The sequence below is a fragment of the Rhinopithecus roxellana genome, chromosome 3, assembly GCF_007565055.1.
Source record: "Rhinopithecus roxellana isolate Shanxi Qingling chromosome 3, ASM756505v1, whole genome shotgun sequence".
In the NCBI taxonomy this organism is placed as follows: Eukaryota; Metazoa; Chordata; class Mammalia; order Primates; family Cercopithecidae; genus Rhinopithecus; species Rhinopithecus roxellana.
The window spans coordinates 31,295,420-31,321,990 of record NC_044551.1 but is presented as its reverse complement, the minus strand read 5'-3'; the positions used below and the strand labels follow the sequence as shown (position 1 = coordinate 31,321,990).

At 44.0% G+C, this 26,571-nt stretch overlaps 1 protein-coding gene across 3 annotated transcripts in view; it reads right to left on the bottom strand.

The window, feature by feature from the left end:
* The window catches only part of CYFIP2 (cytoplasmic FMR1 interacting protein 2), a 133,686-nt gene that overhangs the window by 93,594 nt on the left and 13,521 nt on the right, over window positions 1-26,571 (bottom strand). For all 3 annotated transcript variants that reach the window (XM_010363413.2, XM_030926906.1, XM_030926905.1), the window contains exons 2-8: window positions 20,259-20,398; window positions 18,594-18,683; window positions 10,570-10,647; window positions 8,669-8,770; window positions 4,830-5,011; window positions 2,576-2,672; window positions 1,087-1,215 (exon numbers count right to left, since the gene is read on the bottom strand). In XM_010363413.2, coding sequence (XP_010361715.1) covers window positions 1,087-1,215; window positions 2,576-2,672; window positions 4,830-5,011; window positions 8,669-8,770; window positions 10,570-10,647; window positions 18,594-18,683; window positions 20,259-20,375 — 795 coding nt within the window. In that variant the 5' untranslated portion in view covers window positions 20,376-20,398. The remainder of the gene's footprint in view (window positions 1-1,086; window positions 1,216-2,575; window positions 2,673-4,829; window positions 5,012-8,668; window positions 8,771-10,569; window positions 10,648-18,593; window positions 18,684-20,258; window positions 20,399-26,571) is intronic.

Here is a 26,571-nt window from a genome sequence, read left to right as displayed (position 1 = left end):
AGAAGGCAGGGAAGTCCGAGTGTGGAGGGCCAGAGAATTTGAAACAATTGATGAAACAATTGTGATCACTTTGGCAAAATGTAGCAAAAGCTTGAAGATTTATTTTGTTTTCTAGTATGGAGATTCCTTAAAGAACTAAAAGTAGAATTACCATTTGATCCAGCAATCCTACTACTGGGTGTCTATCCAGAGAAAAAGAAGTTACTGTATGAAAAAGACACTTGCGCACATGTTTATAGCAGCACAATTCACAATTGCAAAAATATGGAACCAACCTAAATGCCCATCAACCAACAAGCAGATAAAGAAAATGTGTTCTATATACACATCATGAAATACTACTAAGCCATAAAAAGGAACAAAATAATGGCATTCACAGCAACCTGTATGGAGTTGGAGGCTATTATTCTAAGTTCAGTAATGCAGGAATTAAAAAACCAAATGTTGTATGTTCTCATTTATAAGTGGGATCTAAGCTACGAGGGTGCCCAGGTATAAGAATGATATAATAGACTTTGGAGAATTGGGGAAAAGGCAGGGAGGTGGGTGAGGGACTACACTTTGGGTGCAGCATACACTGCTTGGGTGACGGGTGCACCAAAATCTCAGAAATTACCAGCAAAGAACTTTTCCATGCAACAAAACACCTGGTTCCCCAAAAACTAATGAAATAAAAAAAAAAAAAAAAGATTTATTCTGTTTTTCCCTTTGAGCCAGCAATTCCTCCTCTAGGAAGTTGGCCTTGACAAAAAGCTGTGAACAAAAACTGCTACAAGGGTGTTCAACGAAGTTTAGCAAACAAATATCCAACCACAGGGGATATGTTACATGACAATGTTCCAATACAATGGAATACTTGGCAGTCATTAAACATAACATTGTAGAAATAGCCTTAACGACTTCTGGAAAGGTGACTATGGTATATTATACTACAGGAAAGGAACAGGCTACAAATCATTATGTGCAGTAAGATCTGAATCAATGTTTAAGAAAAAAGAAACATTGTTTTTTAAAAAGGATTTTTAATAAGAAGAAGGTGAGAGGGTAAGCCCAGGCCCCATGGGTGTGGCCTCAGGGGAGTTTTACCTTGAGGAGCATGTGTTTCTCACTGGGGGTCAGGTACATCTTGTTCTCGTAGTAATCCACGCAGATATTGACAATGTCAGCCAGCAGCTCCTCATAGCCTGGGATCACTTCCAGTTGCTGGTGGAGACACTGAACAGCAGCGCCACCCTCAGGTTAGGCAGCGCATGTATCCTGTGCCCTCACCTGCACCCCTGCAGAAGGCCCACAGCTGCCAGGTGTGGTCCCCACTGATGGCCAGGAATCACAGCTCCAGGGAGGGCAGCCTGCATGCCAGCTGGCACCTGATGCCTGAATCCTCTCCTCGATGTCCCCACAGTACTCCTGCACACCTCCCATGGCAAGGAACTCATCCCCCTATTTAATTCCCAGGCAGTTCTGATGGTTAGAAAGTGCTTTCCTGGCCTGAGCTAAAAAGCAGCTCAGTTTTACAGCAATAGGCTTCTTGTCATTTCAGCTCAGCTTGGAGGACGTGGGTTTATCTAGGATGTCTTCTCAGACAATGGCAGCAAAACCCCACCCGGGGGAGGAGAGCTGGCAGTGGGGAGTGGGGCAGGTGTCTCCCTCCCGGCAGGACACAGCAGTAGAAAAACATCTATTAGAGAAGGGTCTGAGGTCCCCACTCCAGGCCCTTTCTCTCCAAAGGGACCAACCAGGACCCTGCAGGGTATGCAGAGAAGGACACTGCTGGTACTTCCCACAGGCAAGAGAAAGAAAACCTGAGGCCTCAGTGACTGAACAGCTTTCTGCAGTTACCAAAGAGTGGCAAGGGCCCTGTCAACCCAAGGGCCTCTGTGATATGGATTTGAGCGTGAATACCCTTGGAAGATGGAGGATCCCCTCAGTTTTGTCCTGAGTCCTGCAGACATTCTTGCTAGAGCCTGTTTAGGCTGAAGTGACAGAAAGCAAGACAAGTGATGCTTTCTTGCTTATGTTGGGCAAAATGGGAAAATGGCAGCTGAGGGGAGTGCCCTGGCAAAGCAGTGGCAGCAATAACAACTATGTCTTCCTAGGCCCTGAACATCTGTCAGGATCTGCATGCTAAGGACTCTTCATATACTGGTATCATTTATTTCTCACAACAGTCCTATGAGATGGGTTCTCATAATAGTCTCAAAATAACAGACCCATTTTACAGATGAGGAAACTGAGGCTTAGATTGGCCCCAGGTCTTACAGAGTGGGTCAGTGGTGGTCTAGGATTAGAAAACAAGGCTGCCTAACTCCAGACCCCACGTTCTCAACCCTGACGCAGGGTCAGAGCACTGGCTGAGAGGGCTTCACGAGAATGACAACTGGAGAGGGTGAATGGGCCACCTGGGGTTGGGAGGAGAGGTTTAAGTCCTCAGCTGCATTTCACTCTCACAGAGGGCAGCAGAGACGGAAGCTGCAGACTGAGCTTGTCTGCTTGGGCTCGTGGTCCACCCAACCCCTACATGCCTGCCTGTAATCCCGAGACACCAGGTCAGGCCTAACAAGGAGTCTTCCCTCACCTGGGTGATCCTGTTGTGGTTGGCCAGGAACATGGAAAGGTTCTGCGACTCCTGGATAGACTGGGGATCCGCCATCTTCCGCAGGAACTGTGCCGCCCTGAAACACAGATAGTGGGTGCTGCAGAGAGGACTGTCCAGGCACAACAGCCTAAACCATGCCTCACAGGCTCCCATGCCCACCTAACCCAGAGTGACACCATCCTGGAAGTTAATGAGCTCTGAATATCCCAGGCAATGCTAATGTTGAAACAGAGTGTGTTCTGAAGTCATTTGCTTTGAGGCTGTCTACACCCTTGTAATAAGGACTCCTTAAATTAAAAGGCAGGAATGTACTAAAAATCTCTGAAATCTCAGATAGCTTAAGGGGAACTAACACCCCATCAACCACCCAGGAGTGGTGAAACAGGGAGTAAAATGATCATCCTTGTACCCTCCTGTGACCTCCTGTGAGGCTGCATGGTAAGTTATGGAGAAGCAGTGCAGGTAGGATGCTAGAATGCACCTGTTGTGTATTCCATTATTTATAGGAAAACTTCAACATTTCCAAAGCAAAGCATTGTATAGAAAACAGAAGTCTATGGAACCTCACAGAATTTTAGGTGACGGGATGACGGGCACAGGGAACACAAGCAGGACTTGATGGGAGAAAGCTGCGGCTGCCTGACTTCCCAGCCTAACCTGGAGATGGTGCCACCTGTGTCATCATGAACTGTGAAAACAGACAAGACACCCCGTCTTGCTCATGACCTAGCTGGGCCGCAGAGAATCTCATTTGCGGCCATGACAGAAGCAGTCTGGCTGCAGCTGGGGAAAATTTGGTAGAAGATATGCAATAAGCTACCCATAAAAAGCACTTTGGGAGGCCAAGGCAGGCGGATCACAAGGTCAGGAGTTCGAGACCAGCCTGGCCAATATGGTGAACACTCGTCTCTATTAAAAATACAAAACTTAGCCAGGCATGGTGGCAGGCACCTGCAGTCCTAGCTACTCTGGTGGCTGAGGCAAGAGAATCGCTTGAACCTGACAGAGGTTGCGATTGCACACTGCACTCCAGCCTGGGTGACAGAGTGAGACTCCATCTCAAAAAAACAAAACAAAACAAAACAAAACAAAAAAACTTTGTAAAGCTGTCAACTTCTAAATCAGCCTTGAGATGGGGCCCTGCCTGCTGGACACCACCAGATGTCACAGTTGACTCAGGAAGGTAAACTTGTGAGAATCAGTCTGTTTTCTCTGGTTACCTTGTAGCCCAGGAAGATGCTTTTATCAGAGGCACAGCAAATCCTTCTCAAGAGACTTCTGGGTGGCTGTATACTGGTTTCTGGAACGACTCCTCCCCTACTTTCAGTCCTCTTTTTTTTTTTGTTTGTTTTAATTTGAAAAGAGAGACGGGGTCTCACTATGTTTCCCAGGCTGGTCTCGAACTCCTAGGCTTAAGTGATCTGCCTGCCGTGGCCTCCCAAAGCTCTAGGATTACAGGTATGAGACACCTTTCCTGGCTAATCTTTTTAAGGGCTGGCGGAGACCCTGAACTCCAAAGGCGAGCAACCATCCCATCAGGGTATCCCCACCTCTACACCTCCAGTGACTGATAGAAGGTTTAGCATATGACTCAAGCTGAATCAAAGGCAATCCTCCCCGGGAGGATATTCAGAGTTCCAAATACTAATTTGGAAGAAGCAGCATCCCGTCCTTCCTTAGAAGCTGGGGTTGCTGCACTGGCCTGAGGAAAGCTGCTGGAAGATTCCACGGACCTGAGAATGAAGCCAGTGTAGAGGAGGAGGTCGAGCTGAGAGCTGGAGGCACCCAGGTTAACATCATCATGAGTGCCTGCGTGCAGGTGTGCCTGGACTGTCTGTGAGCCAATTCATTTCCTTCTTTTACATACACTGTTTGAATTGACTTTATGATTCTTGCAGAAAATTACTTATGTAACCATTCTGTGATGATCTTACTGGTCCCATATTACATGGGGCAACGTAAAACGCTGCTGCTCCACAGATGGGGGAATGAGGATTTGATTCTATCTTAAGACATAAAACTCTTCAAAGATCAAGTTCTTCCAAGGCCCAGCTCTATGCCCTGTTCCTCAAACCACATTGAATCAGGCCAAGCCCCGCTGTATTTGGGGGATGGCTAGTTTGGTACCAAAGAAAGAGCAGGTGAGAGGGGCTCCATCCTCTTCCTCCACTTGGCAGGCAGCCCCGGAGGAGGGGCCCGGCTGGGGAAAGGGAGAGGGGGAGGTTGCCCTGACCTTTTGTAGGCAGAGTGGTCATTCTTGACGCTGCACTTCATGTTCTTTAGCTCATCTAGGACAGCAAACATGTTGATGAACTTGCCCAGGGTCAGGAGGTAGGCCTCAGAGACAAAGTCCTTCCTGCGCTCGGCGTGGCACAGCCGCTTCACCTCGCTGCAGAACCGCTCGATGGCCTTGCGCTGGAGGCAGAGGGGCAGTGAGTAAGATCCCCTGGGGTGGCTCACTGTGCTCCTGTGCTCTCTTGTAGGGGCAGGGTCCAGGCTCCTTTAGGGCCCTCCTTAGAGCCAGCCCTCTGGAGAAAGGCAAATCTGCCATGCAATTTTTCTCAGAGGAGTCCTTAAATCCAAAGCTGATTTCTAGAGTGGAGCCTGGAACCTGTCCCCAAGTGATTCAAACCAATGCATTCATTCAACATACACTAGCTGAGCATTATGTCTTATTTATTTTGGCATTCCCAGCACCTAGGACAGTGTCAGATACCAGTCAATAAGGCAGTAGAGACCAAGAGTGAGAGAGACATGCAGAGAGAAAAAGAGGTTCATTCATCTAGTAGCTATTTAATGGCCATCTACTATGTGCCAGGCACCCTTCTAGGTCCTGGGGTAGAGCAGGAAACAAAAGAGAAAAGCAGACAAGCAAGCAAATTCTGCCTTCAGGAGCTTACATTCTAGTTTTTTTGTTTGTTTGTTTGTTTTTTGAGACTGAGTTTCACTGTTAACCAGGCTGGAGTGCAGTATCGCGATCTCGGCTCACTGCAACCTCCACCTCTCGGGCTCAAGTGATTCTCCCGCCTAAGCCTCCCGAGTAGCTGAGATTATAGGCATGCACCACTATGCCCAGCTAATTTTTTGTATTTTCAGTAGAGACTGGGTTTCACCATGTTGGCCAGGCTGGTCTTGAACTCCCGACCTCAAGTGATCTGCCTGCCTCAGCCTCCCAAAATGCTGGGATTACAGGTGTGAGCCACCATGCCCGGCCTAGGAGTTTACATTCTAGTGAGAGAAGACAGAAAACAATGCATAGCTCTATTAGAACGTGGTAAAGTGCTATGGAGAAAAATAAACCAGGAAAGCTTGAGGAGAAGGGCTCAGAGGGGTTGTCCTTCTAAGGAAGAAGATCAGAGACAGAATCCTCAAGAAGTGCCTTTCAGGAAAAGAAGCTGAAAGAGGAGGAAAAAGAGGTATACGGGGTAACTTAATGGTCAGTGTGAAGGCCCTGAGGCGTGTTCCAGGGATGGGAAGGAAGCCAGGGTGGCTGAACTGGAGTGAGTGCACAAGGAGACAGAGAGATGGGGCCAGGGCACTGGCTCTTGTAGGCCTTTGTGAGGGCTCGGGCTTGGGCACTGCATGAGTTGGGGAGACATGGGAGGTTCTGAGGCCAGATAACATGGCCTGAATTATATTTTAAAAAGTCCCATTGGCTGCTGTGGGGCGAACAGACTCTAGGGTGCAAAGATCAAAGTGAGAGAATAGTTAAGGGGGTATTTAAAGGCTTAAAGGTGGGGTTACCATCTGACCCAACAATTCCACTCCTAGGTCTCTACTCGAGAGACATGAAAACATATGTCCACACAAAAACTTGTACGTGAATGATCAATGTTTCTTCATCATAGCCCCAAAGTGGAAATAAACCAAAGTCCATCAACTGATGAATGGATAAATAAAATATGGTATATCCATACAATGGAATAGTATTCAGTCCTGAAAAGGAACGAAATTCTGACACATGCTGTAACATGGATGACCCTTAAAAACATCACACTAACTGAAAAGAGCCAGATGGACACAAAAGACCACATGTATGATTCAGTTTATATGAAATGTCCAGAATAGGCAAATCCATGGAGGCATAAAGTAGCTTAGTGGTTACCTCGGGCTGGGATGCAGGCGGAGATAAGGGTATTATGGGGTGACGGCCAAAGGGTGTGGGATTTCTGTTTGGGGTAATGAAGATGTTCTAAAATTGATTGTGGGCCAGGTGTGGTGGCTCACGTCTGTAATCCCAGAACTTTGGGAGACCAAGGCGGGTGGATCATTTGAGGCCAGGAGTTTGAGACCAGGCTGGCCAACATGGAGAAACCCCGTATCTAGTTAAAAAAAAAAAAAAAAAAAAAACATTAGCTGAGCGTGGTAGCACACACCCGTGGTCCCAGCTACTCAGGAGGGACGCTGAGGCAGGAGAATCACTTGAAACCAGGAGGCTGAGGTTGCAGTGAGCCGAGTCAGTGTCACTGCACTTCAGCCTGGGCGACAGAGCAAGACTCTGTCTCAAAAATAAATAAATAAATAAAACTGACTGTGGTGATGAATGCACAATTCTGTGAATATATTAAAAACTGCTAAATTATCCACTTTAAATGGGCAAATTATATGGTATGTGTTAAGTATATGTCCATAAAACTGGTACCAAAAATTTTAAAAGGCAGTTGAACAGAAACAACAAAACGAGGCTACTGTAGTAACCCAGGAAGAACAAGAAAGAAAGAGGAGGAAGAAAAGGAAAGCAGGTAAGGAAGGGGGAAGAGAAACGATGGCCCCCCTTGAGCTCCACTCCGCTTCCATAGGCCTGAGAGGCCCAACCAGCCAGTCCGTCCTTTCCTTCAAAGACTAAGTCACACTTTCTCCTTCCAGTGTCTAAGTCCAACTATACTCTGTGAGGATGAAAATGGTCCATATATGCACTGTCCAATATGACAGCCACCATCACACAAGGCCACTCAGCACTTGCAATGTGCCTAGGATTACTGAGGAACTGAATTTTTCATATTGTCTCGTTTCATTTTTTTTCAACCTACCTCATGCTTTGATTTTAAAATTTTATTTTTACTCATGTTTAGTTTTTAATCTTTATGTTTTTCATGTTGTCACTTTTTAATTAAGGTAAGTACCCACATGTGGCTAACAGCTATGGCACTAGACAGCATAGTTCTAAATTATTCCAGATCCTCCCTTCTGTAAATACCTCTCGTCACGGGATTCTCAGTTTCACACTCAATCAGTTTCTGGATAGTTCTTCTCTCTTGGCCCTGCCTTCCCAAAAAGATTTTGGGCTCCCAAAGGCAGGTCCATGATGTTAACAGCTGCTGCAATTTGTGAAACCTACTCTGACCAGGGTCCTACTTGGCTTTTTACAAACAGACCTCATTTATTCTCACCATAAACCTGTGAAGCAGGTCATTTTCAAGGTGAACAACCCTAAGGTGTCAGAGATGTTAAATAACTCACAAGCACACAGTTCAAGAGTGAAAGGGCCAGGGATGTGACTTGGGCTTCTCTGCCTCCAAAGGCCATGCTCCCCGCCTAGGCTGCATACCCACACCCCACCTTCCCATTTCCGTCACACCCAGGCCCTTCATTTTATTCCTTAAACACAGCAAGCTCCTTCCAGCCTCAGCCTCAAGGCTTTTGCCTCTATGATACCGTCCGCCTGAAACCCTTTCCTCCTGGTCACCACAGGTCAGTCTCTCTCTCTAGAGTCTCAGCTCAAATGCCACCTCCTGAGAGGCTGTCCCTAAAGCAGCACCCACATCACAGGCACACCCAGAATTTTTCAAAATGTTATTTTACTCAGAGAATTTATTATTCCCTGAATATTAATGTGTATTGCTTATTGTCTGTCTCTCCTCCTACACAAAACACACTCACATACTCGCTAGGAGGAAAATCACGAGGGCGGGGAGACTCATCTGTCTTGCTCACCCAGGGGTGTGTAAGGCACAGTCAAAAAACATTTGCTGAGTGAATAAATAACATGGCAAAAAAACTGCAGACCCCAATGATTAGAAGGCTAGGGGCCTTTTCAGTTCTCCAGATGCAGACCTGCCCCTCCCTACTCACCTGAAAATACATGAACTTCATGAGCTTGGTGACCTCTGGCTCCAGCACCTCCACTGTCTTCTCATAGATCTCTACTCTGTTGGGCTGCTCGTTGCATTTCACCTGTGGGGGACGGTAGGTGCACACACATCCTGGTTTGCCCAGGTAGTCCTGCATTCACGCCTGTTGTTTTATTACTGTTTTTTGTTTCGTTTTGTTTTTGAGACAGGGTCTCGCTCTGTCATCCAGACTAGAGGGCAGTGTCATGATCATGGCTCACTGAAACCTCAACCTCCCAGGCTCAAGTGATCCTCCCAACTCAGCCTCCCAAGTAGATGGGACTTCAGACATGCACCACCACATCCAGTGAATTTTTGTAGTTTGTGTAGGGATGGCGTCTCACTATGTTGCTCAAGCTGGTCTTGAACTCCTGGGCTCAAGCAATCCTCCCACCTCAGCCTCCCAAATTGCTGGGATTACAGGCATGAATCACCGTGTGCGGCCCTGTGGTCTTATTAATAGAGCTCTTTTTCACTCTCAAATATACCTGATTTTGGATGATTAACTGATCTGCTCATCCCAGTGAGAGGAGATTTGGGTAGCCCCTGCTTCACCAGGATGGAGGGGGCAGAAATGCTCCCCAGACATTGGCTGCAGGAAAGGAACCAGTTGGTCCCAAGAACAAAACCCTCCTTCCTTTTTCTCAGTTCTGTGCCCTGTCCATGAGCTACTGACATGTTCATGTTGATCTGCAAGCTCTCCCTCCTTCAGTCTTTCCCCTGTCCTCACTCCAGCAGGGTCCAGCTGGATTCTAAGCAGAGAGAAATGTTCTTTCCATTGCTCTGGATACACCTGGGACAAAGCTGCCCTAGACTTACCCAGGCCCACTTCCCCTGCTCTGCAGTTTTCACCAGTGTGCACATCAGAAACCCATGGCAGACATCCTCACAATGCACATGCCAAGGCTGCTAATGGATACACGGGATCTGAAGGGCGAGCCAAGGTAAGCACAGGGACATTCTTCACACTATTGCTTAGAAAGTCTTACAATGGTAGCATCATGCTAAATATCCACCAGTTGACGATTAAGTGGATAAAATATGCTACAATCACATAATATCACTGTGAGCTGTTAGAAGGAATGAGACAATTGTATGTAACCAGGAAACAAAGTCACCATAAACAGGTGAAAAAAGTGACAGGTCCCATTTTTGTTAAGTGAAATAAGACAGCATGTGTGCTCATATATAAGACAGGCATAGAAAATCTGAAAGGATGCAAACCAAACCATTAATAGTAGTTATTGCTGGGGCCTAGAATTAGGAGGAAGGGGGAGGAATAGTTTCTCTTTACACACCTGTGGCTTGCTGACTTTGTTGCCATAGGACCCGCTAATTACATGCTGATGGCACTGATGGTAATAAAAATATCTGTATGTGTCAACACGAAAAAAGTCAGTAATTAAGAATTAAGTGGGGAAAAAAGCAAGTGGCAGAACAACAGAAACATGAAACAATACATTTTTGTAAATAACAATTTACAAAATAATATTCATGCCAGGAAGAAGATCCAGAAGAGTACGTCACAAAGTGTACATGGCCATCCTACGGCGGGAGGTGGGTTTGGGTGGCTGGGGTGAGGCAGTGGGAACATCTTGCTTTTTACTTCACACCCTCTGCAGTGGTTTTGGTGTCATGTAGTTACCATATACTGCTTTGGAAATAAAATATATTGAACAAATGTGCTTTAAGTCCCTCGACATGGGTCCCTGTCATCACTTTCATGGGAAGCTCTCTGAATGTCTTCCAGGTTCTTCCTTGGATAAGAGGACCTGCTTTACTCAGCTCTCTGGTTTGGGGATGAAGTCGGGGTTAGTAATGCCCTCTGGAGGGGAAAGAGACACACAGCAAGGACAGTCTCACCTGGGGAATGGCCCGGGAACAGCTGCGCCAGGTGTACAGCATGACCGCATACTCATGTCCTTCCTCCAGCATCTCATTCTGAAATGGTAAAACAGCCTCAGCAGGGAGGAACCAGATGGCTGCCACCAGGCTTCAAAAGCTAGGTCCTCACTACTTATGGAATGGTCCATGGACCCGCAGCATGGACATCACCTGGGGACCTTACTGGAAATGCAGAATCTCAGGCCCCTCCCTGGGCCTATGCAATAAGAATCTGCATTTCAACAAAATTCCCAGGTGACTCACATACACAATGAGTTTGAGAAGAACTCATCCTCAGGCCACATTTTCCCAAACAGATGGATGGCTACCTTAGAAAGAATGGGGCAGAGCTATGTGCCACCCAGATATAACGTTAGCAAGAAAATAAGCAAGTAGCAAAACAGTATGTACAGCAGATAGGTTAAAAAACAAAACAGAAATAGTTATGAAAGTATATTATCAAAACTGCCTTTGCAAAGATTACGACAGTGAGAGAAATCTGACATAGTTGACGCCATCCTGCTTCTAACCTCCAAACTGTCCTTGGTCATTCCTGGATGCAGGCTAAGCTAACTTCGGGAGGAATTTTGTGGACTGTTTAACCTTAAAGCAATGATGATAACAGCCCTTTCCAAAACTAAACTGCCTTTGTAAAACTAATGAAAGTCCACAAGGTTAGGATTATGAGAGGTGCGTGAATTCTGCTTAAGATGTAGGCATACTTTCCATAATCCCTTACTACTTAGGAGTCATGTGGCTGGAGGTCACAAGATTTGGGACTTCCCCAATTGCTCTTACTAATACCAACACTATTGTAGAATGTAAGATTGGTCTTTTGAGAAGTTCTTCAGACTGACTCCACCTGGACTTTTGGGACTTGACTGGTCCAACGGCCCCCACCCAGAGGCAGCCTCAGCACATGAGGCCTGTTTTCCACACTCCATGACTGCATCCCCAATCAATCAGCACCCATTTCCTAGCCCCATGCCCACCAAACTATCCTGGAAAAAAGTCTAACCTCCACGCTTTTGAGGAGACTGATTTGCATAGTAACTCTGTCTCCTTTGTGGGCAGCCTCATATTGATTAAACTCCTTCTTTACTGCAATACCACTGTCTCAGTGAATTGGTTTTGTCTGTGCCGTGGACAGGAAAAAACCCATCAGGTGATTACATTATTATGTATTGAAAAAAATTTCAGTGCAACATGCACCAAGCTATGAATAGTAAGCGCTCTGTGGGGCTGGATTGTTTTGCATCACTTTTTAAGAAGTCTTACAGCACTATAATGCTCACACTTTTATAAGAGCCCATGTACTATCTCATAAGCAGGAAAATGATTAATATCAATTTTTAATAATAAGCAGAGCAGATGGGAAAACCAACAACAGCATGAAAAACTAATGTGAAAAAATACAGTGATGACTCATCACACTGAGGAAGTGTTACTGTGGAAAGAGACCTAAACTCAAGGTCTAGGTGTGGTGGCTCACACATGTAATCCTAGCGCTTTGAAAGGCTGAGGCGGGTGGATCACCTGAGGTCAGGAGTTCAAGATGAGCCTGGCCAAAATGGCAAAAACACGTCTCTACTAAAAATACAAAAATTAGCCAGGTGTGGTGGCGGGCACCAGCAATTTCAGCTACTAGGGAGGCTGAGGCAGGAGAATTGCATGAGCCTTGGAGGCAGAGGCTGCAGTGAGCTTAGATTGCACCACTGCACTCACAGCCTGGGTGACAGAGTGAGACTCCGCCTCAAACACACATACATACATACATAAATATCTGGGCTAAAATACCAGCTTCCTCACTTATTAGCCCTTTAGTCTACTGTAAATCACTTATCCTAAAATTCTCCACTTAGTCATCTGTTAAATCACGATAATAATAATCTCACAGAATTTTATGAGAATTAAATGGAACACACACACATACTCTTGGTAACCTATGAAGTGAGTCAGGACAGTAATCTGGCAGTGTTACAACACGTTAACCACAGATTTACCATTCGACCCAGTAACTCCTGGGTATGTGTATACCCAAGAGTACCGAAAACAAATATCCACACAGAAAAATGTGTAGATTCAAGATTTGCAAGTAACAAAAATATTCATAGCAGCAATATTCAAAATAGCCCAATAACCTGAGTGTCCATCAACGGATGGATGGATAAATAAAATGTGGCATATCCATACAATTAATTATTTGGCAATACAAAGTAATGAACTACTGATACACGCTGCCACATGGATGAACTTTGAAAACATTATGCTGGCCAGGCATGGCGGCTCACGCCTGTAATCCCAGCACTTTGGGAGGCCAAGATGGGCGGGTCACCTGAGGTCTGTAGTTCAAGGCTAGCCTGATGAACTTGGAGAAACCCCGTTTCTACTAAAAATACAAAATTAGCCAGGCGTGGTGGCGCATGCCTGTAATCCCAGCTACTTGGGAGGCTGAGGCAGGAGAATCTCTTGAACCCAGGAGGCGGAGGTTGTGGTGAGCCAAGATTGTGCCACTGCACTCCAGCCTGGGCAACAAGAGCAAAACTCTGTCTCAAAAAAAAAAAGAAAAGAAAAAAAAGAAAAGGAAAGGAAAGGAAAGAGAGAGAGAGAGAGAGAAAGAGAGAGAAAGAGAGAGAAAGAGAAAAAGAGAGAAAGAAAGAAAGAAAGAAGCCAGACACAAAAGGTCCCATATTGGATTATTTATTTAGATGAAAATAGGCAAATCCATAGAAACAGAAAGTATATTAGTGACTGCCAGGAGGTGGGGGGCGGGTGGTGAGAGGAATTGGGATTGATTGCTAACAGGTCCAGGGTATCTTTTAGGGGCGATGAAAATTAGGTAGTAGCCATGGCTGTATAACATTGTGAATATGCTAAAAACTACTGAACTGTACACTTTAAATGGAAATACACCTTGAAAAAAAAGTCAACAAAAAAAGAATTTTACTAGCCATCTCTTTTTATAAATGTTTGTATCTATATTAAAAAATGAACTTTAGGCCGGGCGTGTTGGCTCACGCCTGTAATCCCAGCACTTTGGGAGGCCAAGGCAGGCAGATCATGAGGTCAGGAGATCGAGACCATCCTGGCTAACACGGTGAAACCCTGCCTCTACTAAAAATACAAAAAATTAGCCAGGAATGGTGGCAGGCACCTGTAGTCCCAGCCACTTGGAAGGCTGAGGCAGGAGAATGGCATGAACCCGGGAGGCGGAGCTTGCAGTGAGCCGAGATCGCGCCACTGCACTCCAGCCTGGGCGACAGAGCGAGACTCCATCTCAAAAAAAATAAATAAAATAAATAAATAAATAAATAAATAAATAACTTTATTTTAAAATCCACATATCACCATTTCATAATATCTTATTAGTATAACAGCAGATTAATTTACTTATGACAGTTCTGTTTTCAACAGCAAATGTCATTGCCAAGTCACACTTTCAATGATTAATTTAGAGAACTTTGAAAATCAGTAACATGTTGTTCTTGAGACCAGGGAGAGCCAATCAAGCCTGTGGGTCCCGCAGTCATCTGCCTCAGAACACATGTCAAAAAGGGGAAGTGACAGTCAGTCATGTAAGGAACACGTGTCTACTTTTAGCACTGAACTGCCTGCCAATAGGTGTAATTCCAACTCATGCATTCAGTGAATGTTTAACTGGGTACTCAAGGGTCCCAGGCTCTGTGCTTTGTGCTGCGAACAGCGCAGTGAACAAGAAGAATGTGAACTCTGCCCTACAGACAGTTTGGCCATCAGCCAGATCTGTCGCATAATTATGTTGGAATGTAGAGGTTAGGATTGTGCGGTGGAAAGAGCCCTGAGTGGGGAAACTTGAGTACTGGTCCTCACTCTTCTTGGGCCCATCTTTTAATTTTTAATGTCTTAGTTTCCTTACTTGGAGGTAAAGAGTTGGCCTGAATCATTGGTGTTCCACCCTGGTTGTACATTAGAGTTACCTGGGGAACTTTGATGTCTAAACCATGCCCCAAACTAACTAAGCATTGGTGTTTTTAAACAATCCCCAGGTTGATTCTCTTGTGTAGCCCACATTGACAGCTTCAGGACTAAGGATCTCTAAAGTCCCTTACATTTCTAATATTCTGAAAGTCCACGACTTAAACCCAATGTGAGTCTGGCTCAAATTTTCTGTAGTGACAGATTCAGTGATCACTCAGCCCCCATCTGACCCCCAGCAAAGAACCTTCAACTCTTCCATATAGTTGGTCAATTATGTGGTTTGTGTACTTCCCCTCCTCTTTTCTCTGGTTATCCTGCCCTTTGAGAGATTCACCTTGCCCAAGTAGGGGCAGGAGACATACAAGAAGATGAGCATCTCATATGCCCACATTGCTGCTGAGAAGCTACCCTAGAAAGACTGGGAAAGGCATGAGGAGGACACTGTTGACCGAAGGGAGATTTTGATGTTATCCGGGAATGTCAGCATTGCATGCCACTCATGACTCATGCCTAAGCCACATCAACACTCTCCCTGTGTAGGCAGAATAAAGGTCTCCCAAAGATGTCTGCACCCGAATCCCTGGTGCCTGTGAATATGTTCCTTCACAGGGAAAGAGGGAGTTTACAGATGTGATCAAGTTAAGAGCCTTGCAATGGGGGTAGGGGGTGGTGGTGGTGATTCTGGATTATCCTGGGGAGCCCAGTGTAAACACAAGGTACTCGTAAGCAAAAGAGGGAGGCAGAAGAGTCAGAGAAGGAGATTTGAAGATGCAGGCAGAGCTCAGAGTGATGTCACTGCTGGCTGGGGGCCACGAGTCAAGGAATGTAGACACCTCTAGAAGCTGGAAAAGGCAAGGGAACAGATTTTCCCCTGGAGCCTGCAGAAGGAATGTGGCCCTGCTGGCACCCTGATTTTAACTCAGTTTAAGACCCATGTCAGACTTCTGACCTGACAGAACTGTAAACAAATAAATCAGTGTTGTTCTAAGCCACTAAGTTTGTGACACTGTTAGGGCAGCAACAGAAAACAAACACCATCACCCTCCAACCTAGCCCCTCCTTCCAACTGCCCTGTTGGTGATTTGACCTGGTCTTCCTGGGAACTCAGTCAGTGCAGTTTCAGCTGACTGCTAAGCCAGTGTCCCTCACATCTATATCCTCTTAGCTGTACCCCAGTGCCATCACCCTCATTCGACCGTGAATACCTGCAGTGTAGATAACTTTAACTATCTTGACAAATTTATTTGCCCCATTCCTACTTACAACTCATTCTACATATAACTAACACATGGAACCTGTCCCCCAAACAGAGTTCTGTTCACATCTCTTCTAAGGATAAAGATTTTCCATTGTTTTTAGTTTTTTATTAAATAAACTAAAGCCTTCTGTTATGGGCTAGACTGTGTGCCCCCCAGATTTATATGCTGAAGCCCTAACCCCCCAGGACCTCAGAATGTGACTGTATTTGGAGATAGGGCCTTTAAAGAGGTAATTAAGTTAAAATGAGGCCATTAGAGAGGGCCCTGATCCAATCCGACTGGTGTCCTTATAAAAAGAGGAAATCTGGAAACACAGAAAGAAGGTGCCAGTGATGTGTGCACACAGAGAAGAGACCACGTGAGGATGCAGAGAGAAGCAGCCATCTGGAAGCCAAGGAAAGAAACCTCAGGAAAAACCAAACCTACGGACACCCTGAACTTGGACTTTTAACCTCCAGAATGGGAAGAAAATACATTTTTACTGTTCAAGCCACCTCGTCTGTAGCACTTTGTTATGGTATCCAAGCAAATGAATACACCTTCCATGCCCCAACACTTTATTTGCAGGGAATCTATAAACAATATCCCTATATGTACTTTACAGTCCAAACCAGTCACTCCTTGAAAATCCTTGCCCTGTGCCTTTGCTCACACTGGCTCTTCCACATGTTGTGCTCTCCCCCATCTCATCTCTGACTGGTAAAATTCTAACTGTGTGAGACAGCATGGAACAGGAGAAAGAGATCAGAATTGGGAGTCCGTCCTGGATTTCAGGTCCAGTCCTGTGATTTACTAGTTATAAGATCATGAGCAACCTGCTTATTAACTTTTCTAGGCCTCAGTTTTCTCATCCCTAAAATGGATATAATGATCACTTTGCAAGTCACAGGGCTGTTATAAAGCCCCAATAATATAATATATGAAAATGCCTTACATATATTTTAAAGTATACTGTATCTACAAGGTATCATTATCCTCCTACAAGGCCTCACACAAAAGCCACTTTCTTCATTAAGCTTTCTCTGACTCTCTCAAGGTTCCTTCAAAAACACAGAACTTTGAACTTTTATCATGACATTTACCCCTAACTTTGCGTATTTTTGTTTGTCTGCAAGGCATAGTCTGGAGCAAAGGTTTTGTAGTCAGGCAGACCTTGATCTAGAGCTGTCACTTGTCAGCTGCAGGACCCTGAGTAAGTTATGTAATTTTTCTGTGCTCCAGTCTTCCCCATCTGCAAAATGGATATGACAACAGAACCTACCTCACAGGGTTGATGTGAGGAGCAAATGAGACAATGCATCTAAAATATCTGTATAGAAAAAGCATTCAATAAACGGTAAGCTTGTCAATTTCCCACTTGACTCACTGAGGATCAGGACTGGCCCGTATCTGTCCTTGCATATCTCTCCAGCATTTACACAGTCCTCTGCGGGCACCAGCGACACAATACTTATTGAATGAATGAGCAAGGTTTGTCAACACAAGGTTACGGGAAATAACTGATACAGTGCTATGGCTGGAGTGTGTTCCCCAAAGTTCATGTGTTAGAAACTTAAATCTCCAGTGCAACAGTGTTGAGAGGTGAGAACTTCAAGAGGTGATCAGGTCACGAGGGCTCTACCCCCATGAAAGAATTAATGCTGTTATTACGGGGGTGGGTTCCTTATAAAGGATGAGTTTGGCCCCCTTCACTCTCTCTCCTACCCACGTCATGCCTTCTGCCATGGCATGATGCAATAAGAAGGCTCTCACTGGATACTGTCCCCTCAATCTTGGACTTTCCAGCCTCCATAACCATGAGCCAATAAACTACTACTCTTGTTTTTTTGAGATAGGGTATTGCTCTGTTGCCCCGGTTGGAGTGCAGTGGCATGATCACAGGTCACTGCAGCCTCAACCTCCTGGGCTCAAGCAATCCTCCCACCTGAGCCTCCCACGTAGCTGCAACTATAGGTATGCGCCACCTCACCCAGCTAACTTTTAAATTTTTTGTAGAGACAGGGTCTTGCCACGTTGCCCAGGCTGGTCTCGAACTCCTGGGCTCAAGGGATCCTCCTACCTCAGCCTCCCAAAGTGCTGAGGTTACGGGCATGAGCTACCATACCCGGCTTAAGCTTCTACTTATTATAAATTACCCAGTCTGCAGTTTCCTTGTTATAGCATCACAAAACGAGCTAAGACATATAGTGTCAAAGGTCTATGGAGCCACAGGCAGGGTCTATGAATACGGAATTTGGAATTCTTTAAATTGCAGTGCTGCATAAGAATAAAATCAATGGAAGTCCAATAGAGAAGGGGAGAAGCCCTTCACAGATGAATCAGACTCTAAGAGAGAAAATAAGAACGGACCCTATTTGCACATGATTTAGGCCATCAGCTTCTTTGAGTAACTGTTACTCCAAAACCAAAGCCAATGTCCCTTTTTCAAGGAACCTTTTGCTTTGCTTGAGACAAAATTCCACACATTCATTAACCTATAAACAAGGAAGGATCCAATCACATGTTAACCCAAAAAGCTATAGGAGCTCAGGGAAGTGAGCACTGGAGATTCAGTTGGGCCCTAACAGTTAAGGAGTATTCACAAAGCCAGACGATAAAGGGGAACAGTATGTTTCTAGGCACGGAGAGGGGATGGGGCAGAATGTAAGAGTCGGCTTAAGCAGATGCTTCTGACTGAGGAAGGGGGTTCTTAGAGTAGGTGTACACACGCCTCTGGCGTGAGAAGCTGCCCACGACCCCTGCCAGCCCAGCAGGGAGCATGACTGCACGTGTGGATCACAGACTTACCATGCTGGAGTGAACCGTAGCCTGCTCAATGTACCTTGCAATGCCCGTGACAAATGCATTCCTGTCCTCGAAGTTCGTGTCAAAGTTAGCCTGTGGAATTAGAGGACAGGAACACTTTGGTTGTTAGAAAACAGTTCCAAGTTGGCTGAGCGTCTAGGGACCAAACTGGGGCCGACAAACAATGCAAGTTCTCTGTGGGGACCTCTTGCTGCATCACCTTTCATCTTGCCCCTTCCCCACAAAGTCCCACTCTCAATCACACTGAGCAGGAGCTGGCGATGACAGGGCCCGCCATCTGCTTCCCATCAGTAATCAGGTTCACTCAGCTGAGCTTAAGAAGCAGATGCTTAAACTCCACAAGCCCAAATAGCTGCTAAAAGTTAAGATGGGCATTGCTGTGATTAGGCAGTTCCAGAAATACTCACCCAAGGGTGTGGATATATAGGTACAAGAATAATCACTGTGGCAGTTTTTTGTGATTTAAAAAAACTATAAACAACCTAAATGTCCAGCAACAGTGAAAGGCTAAATATACTATATATATATATATATACACACACACACACACACGTATATATATGTGTGTGTGTATATATATATATAAATAAATAAAATAGCATATCCACAAATGGACTTTTAAGTACCACGAGGTGGCTAAGCATAATGTGGTAGTACCGCGGCATTGTCAAGGAAAGATATCCATAATAAATTTTAAGTTAAAAAGCCAACTCATAAAGCAATAAATACAGTATGGTTCTCTTTTGATAATAACATATATATATATATGTATATATACACAAACACATATATGTGTATTTGGTAAAAAAGGTATATATAGGCATAGTTATAGAAAAAATTTATATGTTTTTGTATACTTTTTTGTGTACTTTTCTGTATTGCTTATAATAAAAAAGATATTTCTATAACTAAAATTTTAATCTGGGTTAGTAGATGTGAATCAATGAAGTTTATGAGCCGAACCTTCAAGCATGTGCTTCATACATGCACCGAAAGAAATTTAAGAATTTATTATGTATTTATATTTAGTCTCCTTTTGCTGTCTGAGAACTATCAAAAGGTCAAACACAGCTAAAACTTTCAAATTAGCATATCCTTTCTTAACATGGCACCTGGCCTGGCACACCCAGACAAGGGGCTATAAGTTTGACTCCCAGCTCTGATGGGTCATAGTTTGGAACAATCTGATGGTGGTTTATCACAAGCTCTGCTATCTTAGGCAAAAGCAAACAACTGTGACCAGCTTCCCTGAGCCATGAGCTGCTATGGGGTGTTATAGTGTCCTCCTCATACGCATGAAGGAAAAGTAATTACCCAGGCAAGCTCTGGGGTTTCTAAGTTGCAATATTTAATTTATAAGGCCAGAACTGCCAAAACCTTGGTTGGTACAGCAGCAAGAATAGCCAGAAAGGTATTTGGGGGTCAAAGCAGATCAACAAGACTTCCCTGCGGGAGGGAAATAGTCCTGCAGCACATTTAGTAGCTAATCTGTTCCTTACACTCAGCTCCACCAGTGCACAAGGGACTCCATCAGCTCACGACCTTTCACCTTCTAGACGCAGACCTCTCCCTCTGCCTCAGGGCAAACCCTCTTAGGGGATCCCCAGAATTCCTGGGCCCCCTGGTGCTATCTGCCATTTCCATTACCTGGTACATGATGGAGGAAGGTGGAGGCTCGATGCATGGCTGCTGGTCAGGGAGGGGAAGCTCTTCAAGCAGGTCCACGTTGGACAGGGCATCTTCTAGGGTGACGTGCGTGGTCATGGCTGCAGTTTCTGTATTCAGCACTGAGGGTAAGGAAAAGAAGATCAGTGGAGAATTTCAGGGGCCTCTAAAATTCCTCTTAATCGCACCATCTCCAGGATCCTTAGGGAGTACAGAGAGAGTTAAAACGCATTGAGGCCACTTCTACTCACCACTTCTTCCCAAGGTGTTCTCAATGTGTATCTTTTATATCTGAGGATCTCTTTATGGCTAACAAAGTACTTTGTGTGTACTTGGTTGACCCTCACCACCACCCTCTGTGATCAGCGTGGAAGGTGGCACTCTATCCATATAACTGATGAAAAATCAGGCTCAGAGAAGTTATATGATGCCCACACAGCCACGTCACCAGGAGCGAGGGACCTCAAGTGGGATGTGAGGACATGGGCCATGCTTAGTTTCTCCACCTTTCGTTCTTCATAACATATTTATGAGTTTCACTCTTAAATTACCATGCAATACAATTATCCACGATGGTGACAGCCAAGATAATCAACTGAAAACCAAAGCCCAGGTTTTCAGGCTAATTAAATTGGGATTAAAATAACTCAATCCCTGCAAATCAACCCTCCTTGCAAAGATGGAGGAGCCATTGTCTTCCTTGGCCTGGGTATGTTTTGTGAGCCACATCAAACGAATCAGCCCTAAATGGACATTTCTGTGTCTTAGACCCTGGCACAGCACAGCTGCTTTGACAGTATGTTTGGCAGGATTAGAAGCTGAAGAGAATCTGAACAGCACAGTTACCCAACTTGAGCTAATTCCTATTTTAAGAACTCAGCACCCAGCAAACAGAATACTCATTTTTCCCCCCAAACATATGTGAAACACTGCTTAAAAACTAATCATGATTTAGGTTATAAATCAAGTTCCCACAAGTTTCTTCAAAAATGATCGCCTACAAGTTACATTCACCGTTTATTAAATGTAATGTAATGAAATTAGAAATCAATAATGCAAATTGTAGCAATAAAATCCCATACTTTTGAAAAAGTGTAAAACATACTTCAAGGTCATTCATAACTAAAAGAGGAATTCCAATAGAAATGATAAGATATTTAGAAATGAAAGATGGAAAGCACTAATACATGTCTTCAACACATTTAGCTGAAAGAAAAGTGGAACTAAATGAAGTTAATGTTACACTAAAACACCTTAAGAGAACAAAAGTCAGCCCAGAGAAATGAGAATAGAGGGACTGAAAGTTACAAAGGTAGACATAAAGCAAAAAACAAAGCAAAATAAAACATAACAGTAGAGGTAAACAAAAACACTAAAAGCTGAGTTTTAGAAAACAGCTTTTAATAACAATCATAAAGCCAGCCCTAAACACATATGATTAAGAGGGACACAAAGAGAAGGGCCACTGTGCTTGTCTGAGAACCCCTTCCTGACCACCTTCGATCCCAGGGAGTTGTGAGATCCCTGAGCTGGAATTTCTCCTGTGAATGTCAGCGAGTTTGCCTTGCTTGTTAGGAAATACGGTGTCTGACATTAGGGGGTAAAAGGACCAGAATTTGGTCCAGGGGCTGCAAAGGACTAAAACAACTGCAGAATATAGCCAAGGTCATGCTGTCCCGAGACTAATACCTGCCTTAGGCCCAAGGTTGGGAGGGCAGAATGGGGCTGAGCCTTCACTGGCTGCTGTACAGCTAACCAGATTCACATTTCACTGAGTTCTCGAACACACCTTCCCATCACGTACCATGGCAACAGCAAATGCTGCATCCAGTGAGGGCTCACTGAGCCCAGAGGTAACTTCCCCATCTGCCCTCTGCAGAAGGCTGGTCTCCTAGGGTGGTTTCAGGTCCTCTTCACACCTAAGCTTCTTCCTCTTCTCTACCCCACAGTTCTAAGCGTGGCATTCAGTTCTACAGCAAAACCACTTCACTGATCCATCGAAAGAAAAGGAAAAAAAAGACTCTCTTCCTTCTTACACTACTGTTAAGTCCATTTTACAGGAGGGAGTAATGATTTTACTGGGCATAATGATCTTCAACCTCCAAAGCCCTAGTAATTCTCTTCATTAATTCCAATTATCATAACAGTAAAACATTTCTTTAGCCCTTACTCTGCGTCAGACACTACGAGAAGTACTCAACTATTTCATTCTTGTATTCACCCTATAAAGGTAGGTACTATGATTACTCCCAGTCTATAGACGAACAAACAGAACCTCAGCATTTAATTTCATAGGATCAAGCACTAGCAACCGGTGGAGGGAGGGCTGGCCCAGGTTTCTCCAGCTCCATAGTCTGAAGTCAGCTTCATTACTACATACTTCCCTCCAAGGACTCACGCTCGCATTTTGAGATTACATTTCATGAGTGGAGGTTTATTTCATACCAACCTCTATGCTAGGTGTTTTCAAACACTCTGCATTAATGGTTCTTGGCCCTGCTTGCGCCAAAATATCATGTGCACAGCTTCCTAATAACAAAATGCCTGGGTTCCAACCAGGGGACCAGGAAGACCGCATTTGAAAGGTGTCCTATCTCATTTTCAATAAGGAAAATCCAGATGAAACTTACAAGGAGATACACCATTTCTCACTGATTAGATTGACTCAAATCCAAAACTTTGACTACACATGCTGTTGGCAAGACTATGGAGAAACAGGCTCTCCCAAACATTGTTGGTAGGCATGGCAAAATGACACAACTCCTGTGGGAGGAAATCTGCAATATCTAACAAACTTTCATAAGCATTTTACCCTTTGACCAGCAATCCCACTTCCAGGAATCTGTCCCAAAGATGCACTGACAAAAATACGCAAAGATATATGCACAAGGCCATTCACAGCAGGACTACTTGTGATAGCAAAAACTGAAAACAGCAAACATCCATTGATACAGTTAGGATACTTGCCCTCACCCAAATCTCATGTTGAATTCTAATCCTCAGTGTTGGAGGTGGGGCCTCGTGGGAGGCGTTTGGATCATGAGGGCGGGTCCCTCATGAACCGCTTGGGCTATCCCCTTGGTGATACGAGTGAGATCTGAGTTCACAGGAGATCTGGTCATTTAAAAGTGTGTGGCACTCCCCTCCCCCACACTGCCCACTCTCTTGCTCCTGCTTTCACCATGTGGCATAACTGTTCCCCCTTCTGCCTTCTGCCATGACTGAAAGCTTTCTGCAGCCTCCCCAGAAGCTGAGCAGATGCTGGCACCATGCTTCCTGTACAGCCTGCGGAACCTTGAGTCAATTAAACCTCTTTTCTTTATAAATTACCCAGCCTCAGGTATCTCTTTATAGCAGTGCAAGAACAGCCTAATACATCCATTAACAGAGGAATGTCCAGATAAACTATGGCACCACCATACAGGGAAATATGAAGCAGCAGGAAAATTAAATGAGGACCCTCTCTACATGCTACTACGGGTGATCTCCAGGACATGGTGTGGAGAGCATGCACTCATTTACCCAGGAGCGGGGGCTGCAGATGTCTACACACACAGCTTCTATTTAAAAAACAAACAATGGAAAGGCAAGCCATATACTTTGAAAAATTAGTTACCTATGGAGAACAGGAAAAGAAGGGAAAACAGTTAAGGGGCAGAGATAGGGGCTAGAATCCTTTGAATATGTCTTATTTTGTAGATTTGACTTTGAAAACATCAAAACATTTTACATACTTATAAAATGAAATGTAAATTTATAAAAAGTGGCCCCCAAATCGAAAAGTAAAATGAAACAAATGAATGTATATATGTTGTATTGTTGGAGTAACTCCACAGAAAGGGACTATTACTCCAAGTGATTTTAAAATTTGAGCGATGTGCTGGAAGAGCCCTGATGTATCACAAAGACATCTAATAAAAGCTTTGTTTTTATTACTTTGTTACTGTTAGATGAGCCTGTGAACCAACTATTATGCTGAGAATTGGTAAATAAAAGCAAACGTTTAACCTGTCTTTCCTAAACAAACTATACCACCAGATAACCAAACTATAGGAGAGATGGATATTTCTTTCTATAAAAGTATTTATTTTCCTTTTTAAGAAAAAAAGACAATATCCTTGTTTTCCAACCTCTATAAACAAATGGATCTAGGCACTGATCATCATCAGCTGCTAATATCCCTAAATGAAAGACAATCAAATATTATGTGCTTAATGATGGAAAAACACACCAAGAATGCTGGATCCAAAACAAAACACCTGAATCTAATTAGGCCTTTGATGCCAACTCACAGGAAATATAAAAGGGCAGAAAAACATGCTATACCCCAGTGATGTAATCAGCATAATACAATCTATGACAAATTCTGCAGGACGAATGGCTCAGGACCTCTAACATACAAATTGCAAAGACAGAAAAGAGAGATGGGAGGAAAATCTATAGATTTTGAAGAGACCGAACACACCATCACGTGTGGACCTTATTTGGATCCTATTTCAAATAAACCACCATACAAATAAAATTATAACTTTATGAGAAAATTAGAAAATTAGTATTGACTGGATATTTGATAATATGAAGGAAATATGTTATTTTATTTAGGTTTGATAATATCAAGGTTAAGTTTTAAAAGAGCCTTTATCTTCTCGAAATATCTACTAAAATATGGATAAAAGGACACAGGGGTTTGCTTCTAAGTAATACTAGATGGGGGAAGAGTGAGTAAAAACGAAACAAATTCAGCAGTGAGTTAATAAGTATGGATTGTGTGTGACACATACATAGAAATTACTGTATTTTTCCATCCAATTTTATATACGTTTCAAATTTTTCATAAAATCCCCTAGATCAGTTTATAAGCTCCCAGCTCTTATCCAACTTTCCTTTTTTCTCCCATAACTAGGTTTCTTCTGGGCTTCTCAAACTTAAAAAATACTCATTTACAGATGGGCATGGTGGCTCACACCTGTAATCCCAGCACTTTGGGAGGCTGAAGTAGGTGGATCACCTGAGGTCAGGAGTTCGAGACCAGGTTGGCCAACAGTTCCAGACCAGCCTGACCAGCCCGGTCAACTTTTCTTATTAGAAATCCCGTTTCTACTAAAAATACAAAAAAAATTAGCTGGGCGTGGTGGTGGGTGCCTGTAATCCCAGCTACTGAGGAGGCTGAGGAGGAGAATCACTTGAACCCAGAAGGCAGAGGTTGCAATGAGCCAAGATCATGCCATTGCACTCCAGCCTGGGCAACAAGGGCAAAATTTCATCTCAAAAAAAACAAAACAAAACAAAACAAAACAAAACAAAACAAAAAACAAACAAACAAAAAACCAACTCATTTACCAGAATAGCCATTAAGTTTTCCTCTGCAGCCTAACAGTACCCCTGAACATCCCCTGAAGAGAATCAATAAGTGAACAACCTACAAAGCTAATAAATTAGGAGTCTGTTTATGTTAATGCTATCTTTCTTCTCCCCTGGCAAATACAACTTCTACGGTGGATTTCTACGAGCTTTGGTAGATCATTCAGTGCCTAAGGAAGAAGGAAATTGACATTTTTAGCTCAAGTGCTGGTAGGCATTGCCAAATCCACATCAATCGGAAAGGAAAAATATTCTGGAAATTTGAACAGAGATATAAATGAAAATAAGAACGAACTTCTTTTCGGCCCAAGTGTCCTGCCTGTTTTGCAATCTTCCAAGTGAGAATGATTCTTTATGTTCAGTCTATGAACATGTGACCATTTCATCATTTTGGAAAATAAATTAATAAAATATTTAAAAGTTAACAGTGTTCTGGGAGTATCATTTACCAAACACAGCTGCAACTTCTCAGTGGGGGGTATTCATGACCGATTTAAATGCAGTGTCTTCACAACAAACTCAGTCAGTGGCCTGGTTTCACCAAAAGCAGTACTAACATTGGGCTCACAAGCAATTTGCTTCTGAGAAGGGGAGCTTTAGGTGCCCCCTCATGCAGAAATGACTGACAGACCCCAAGCAAGAGGGGGATGGGTCCCATAAATGCAGGATGGCTGCCAGGAGAACATGGCTTTGGAAATGCAGGTTCTGACATTCATAGCTTAAACCCTGCTTCTTTATAAGCAAAATACTTGCATTGTCATTATCTGTTTGATTTTCTGGAAAGAAATGAACTATTAAGACGTTTTACTGAAGTGAAATATTAGGCTAGTGTAGTGGGTAAGCTTGAGTTCTGGGTTTGAATCTGTCATCTGCCACTTACAAGCTATATAACCAATAGCACGTTCCTTAACCTCTCTGAGCCTCAGTTTCCTTA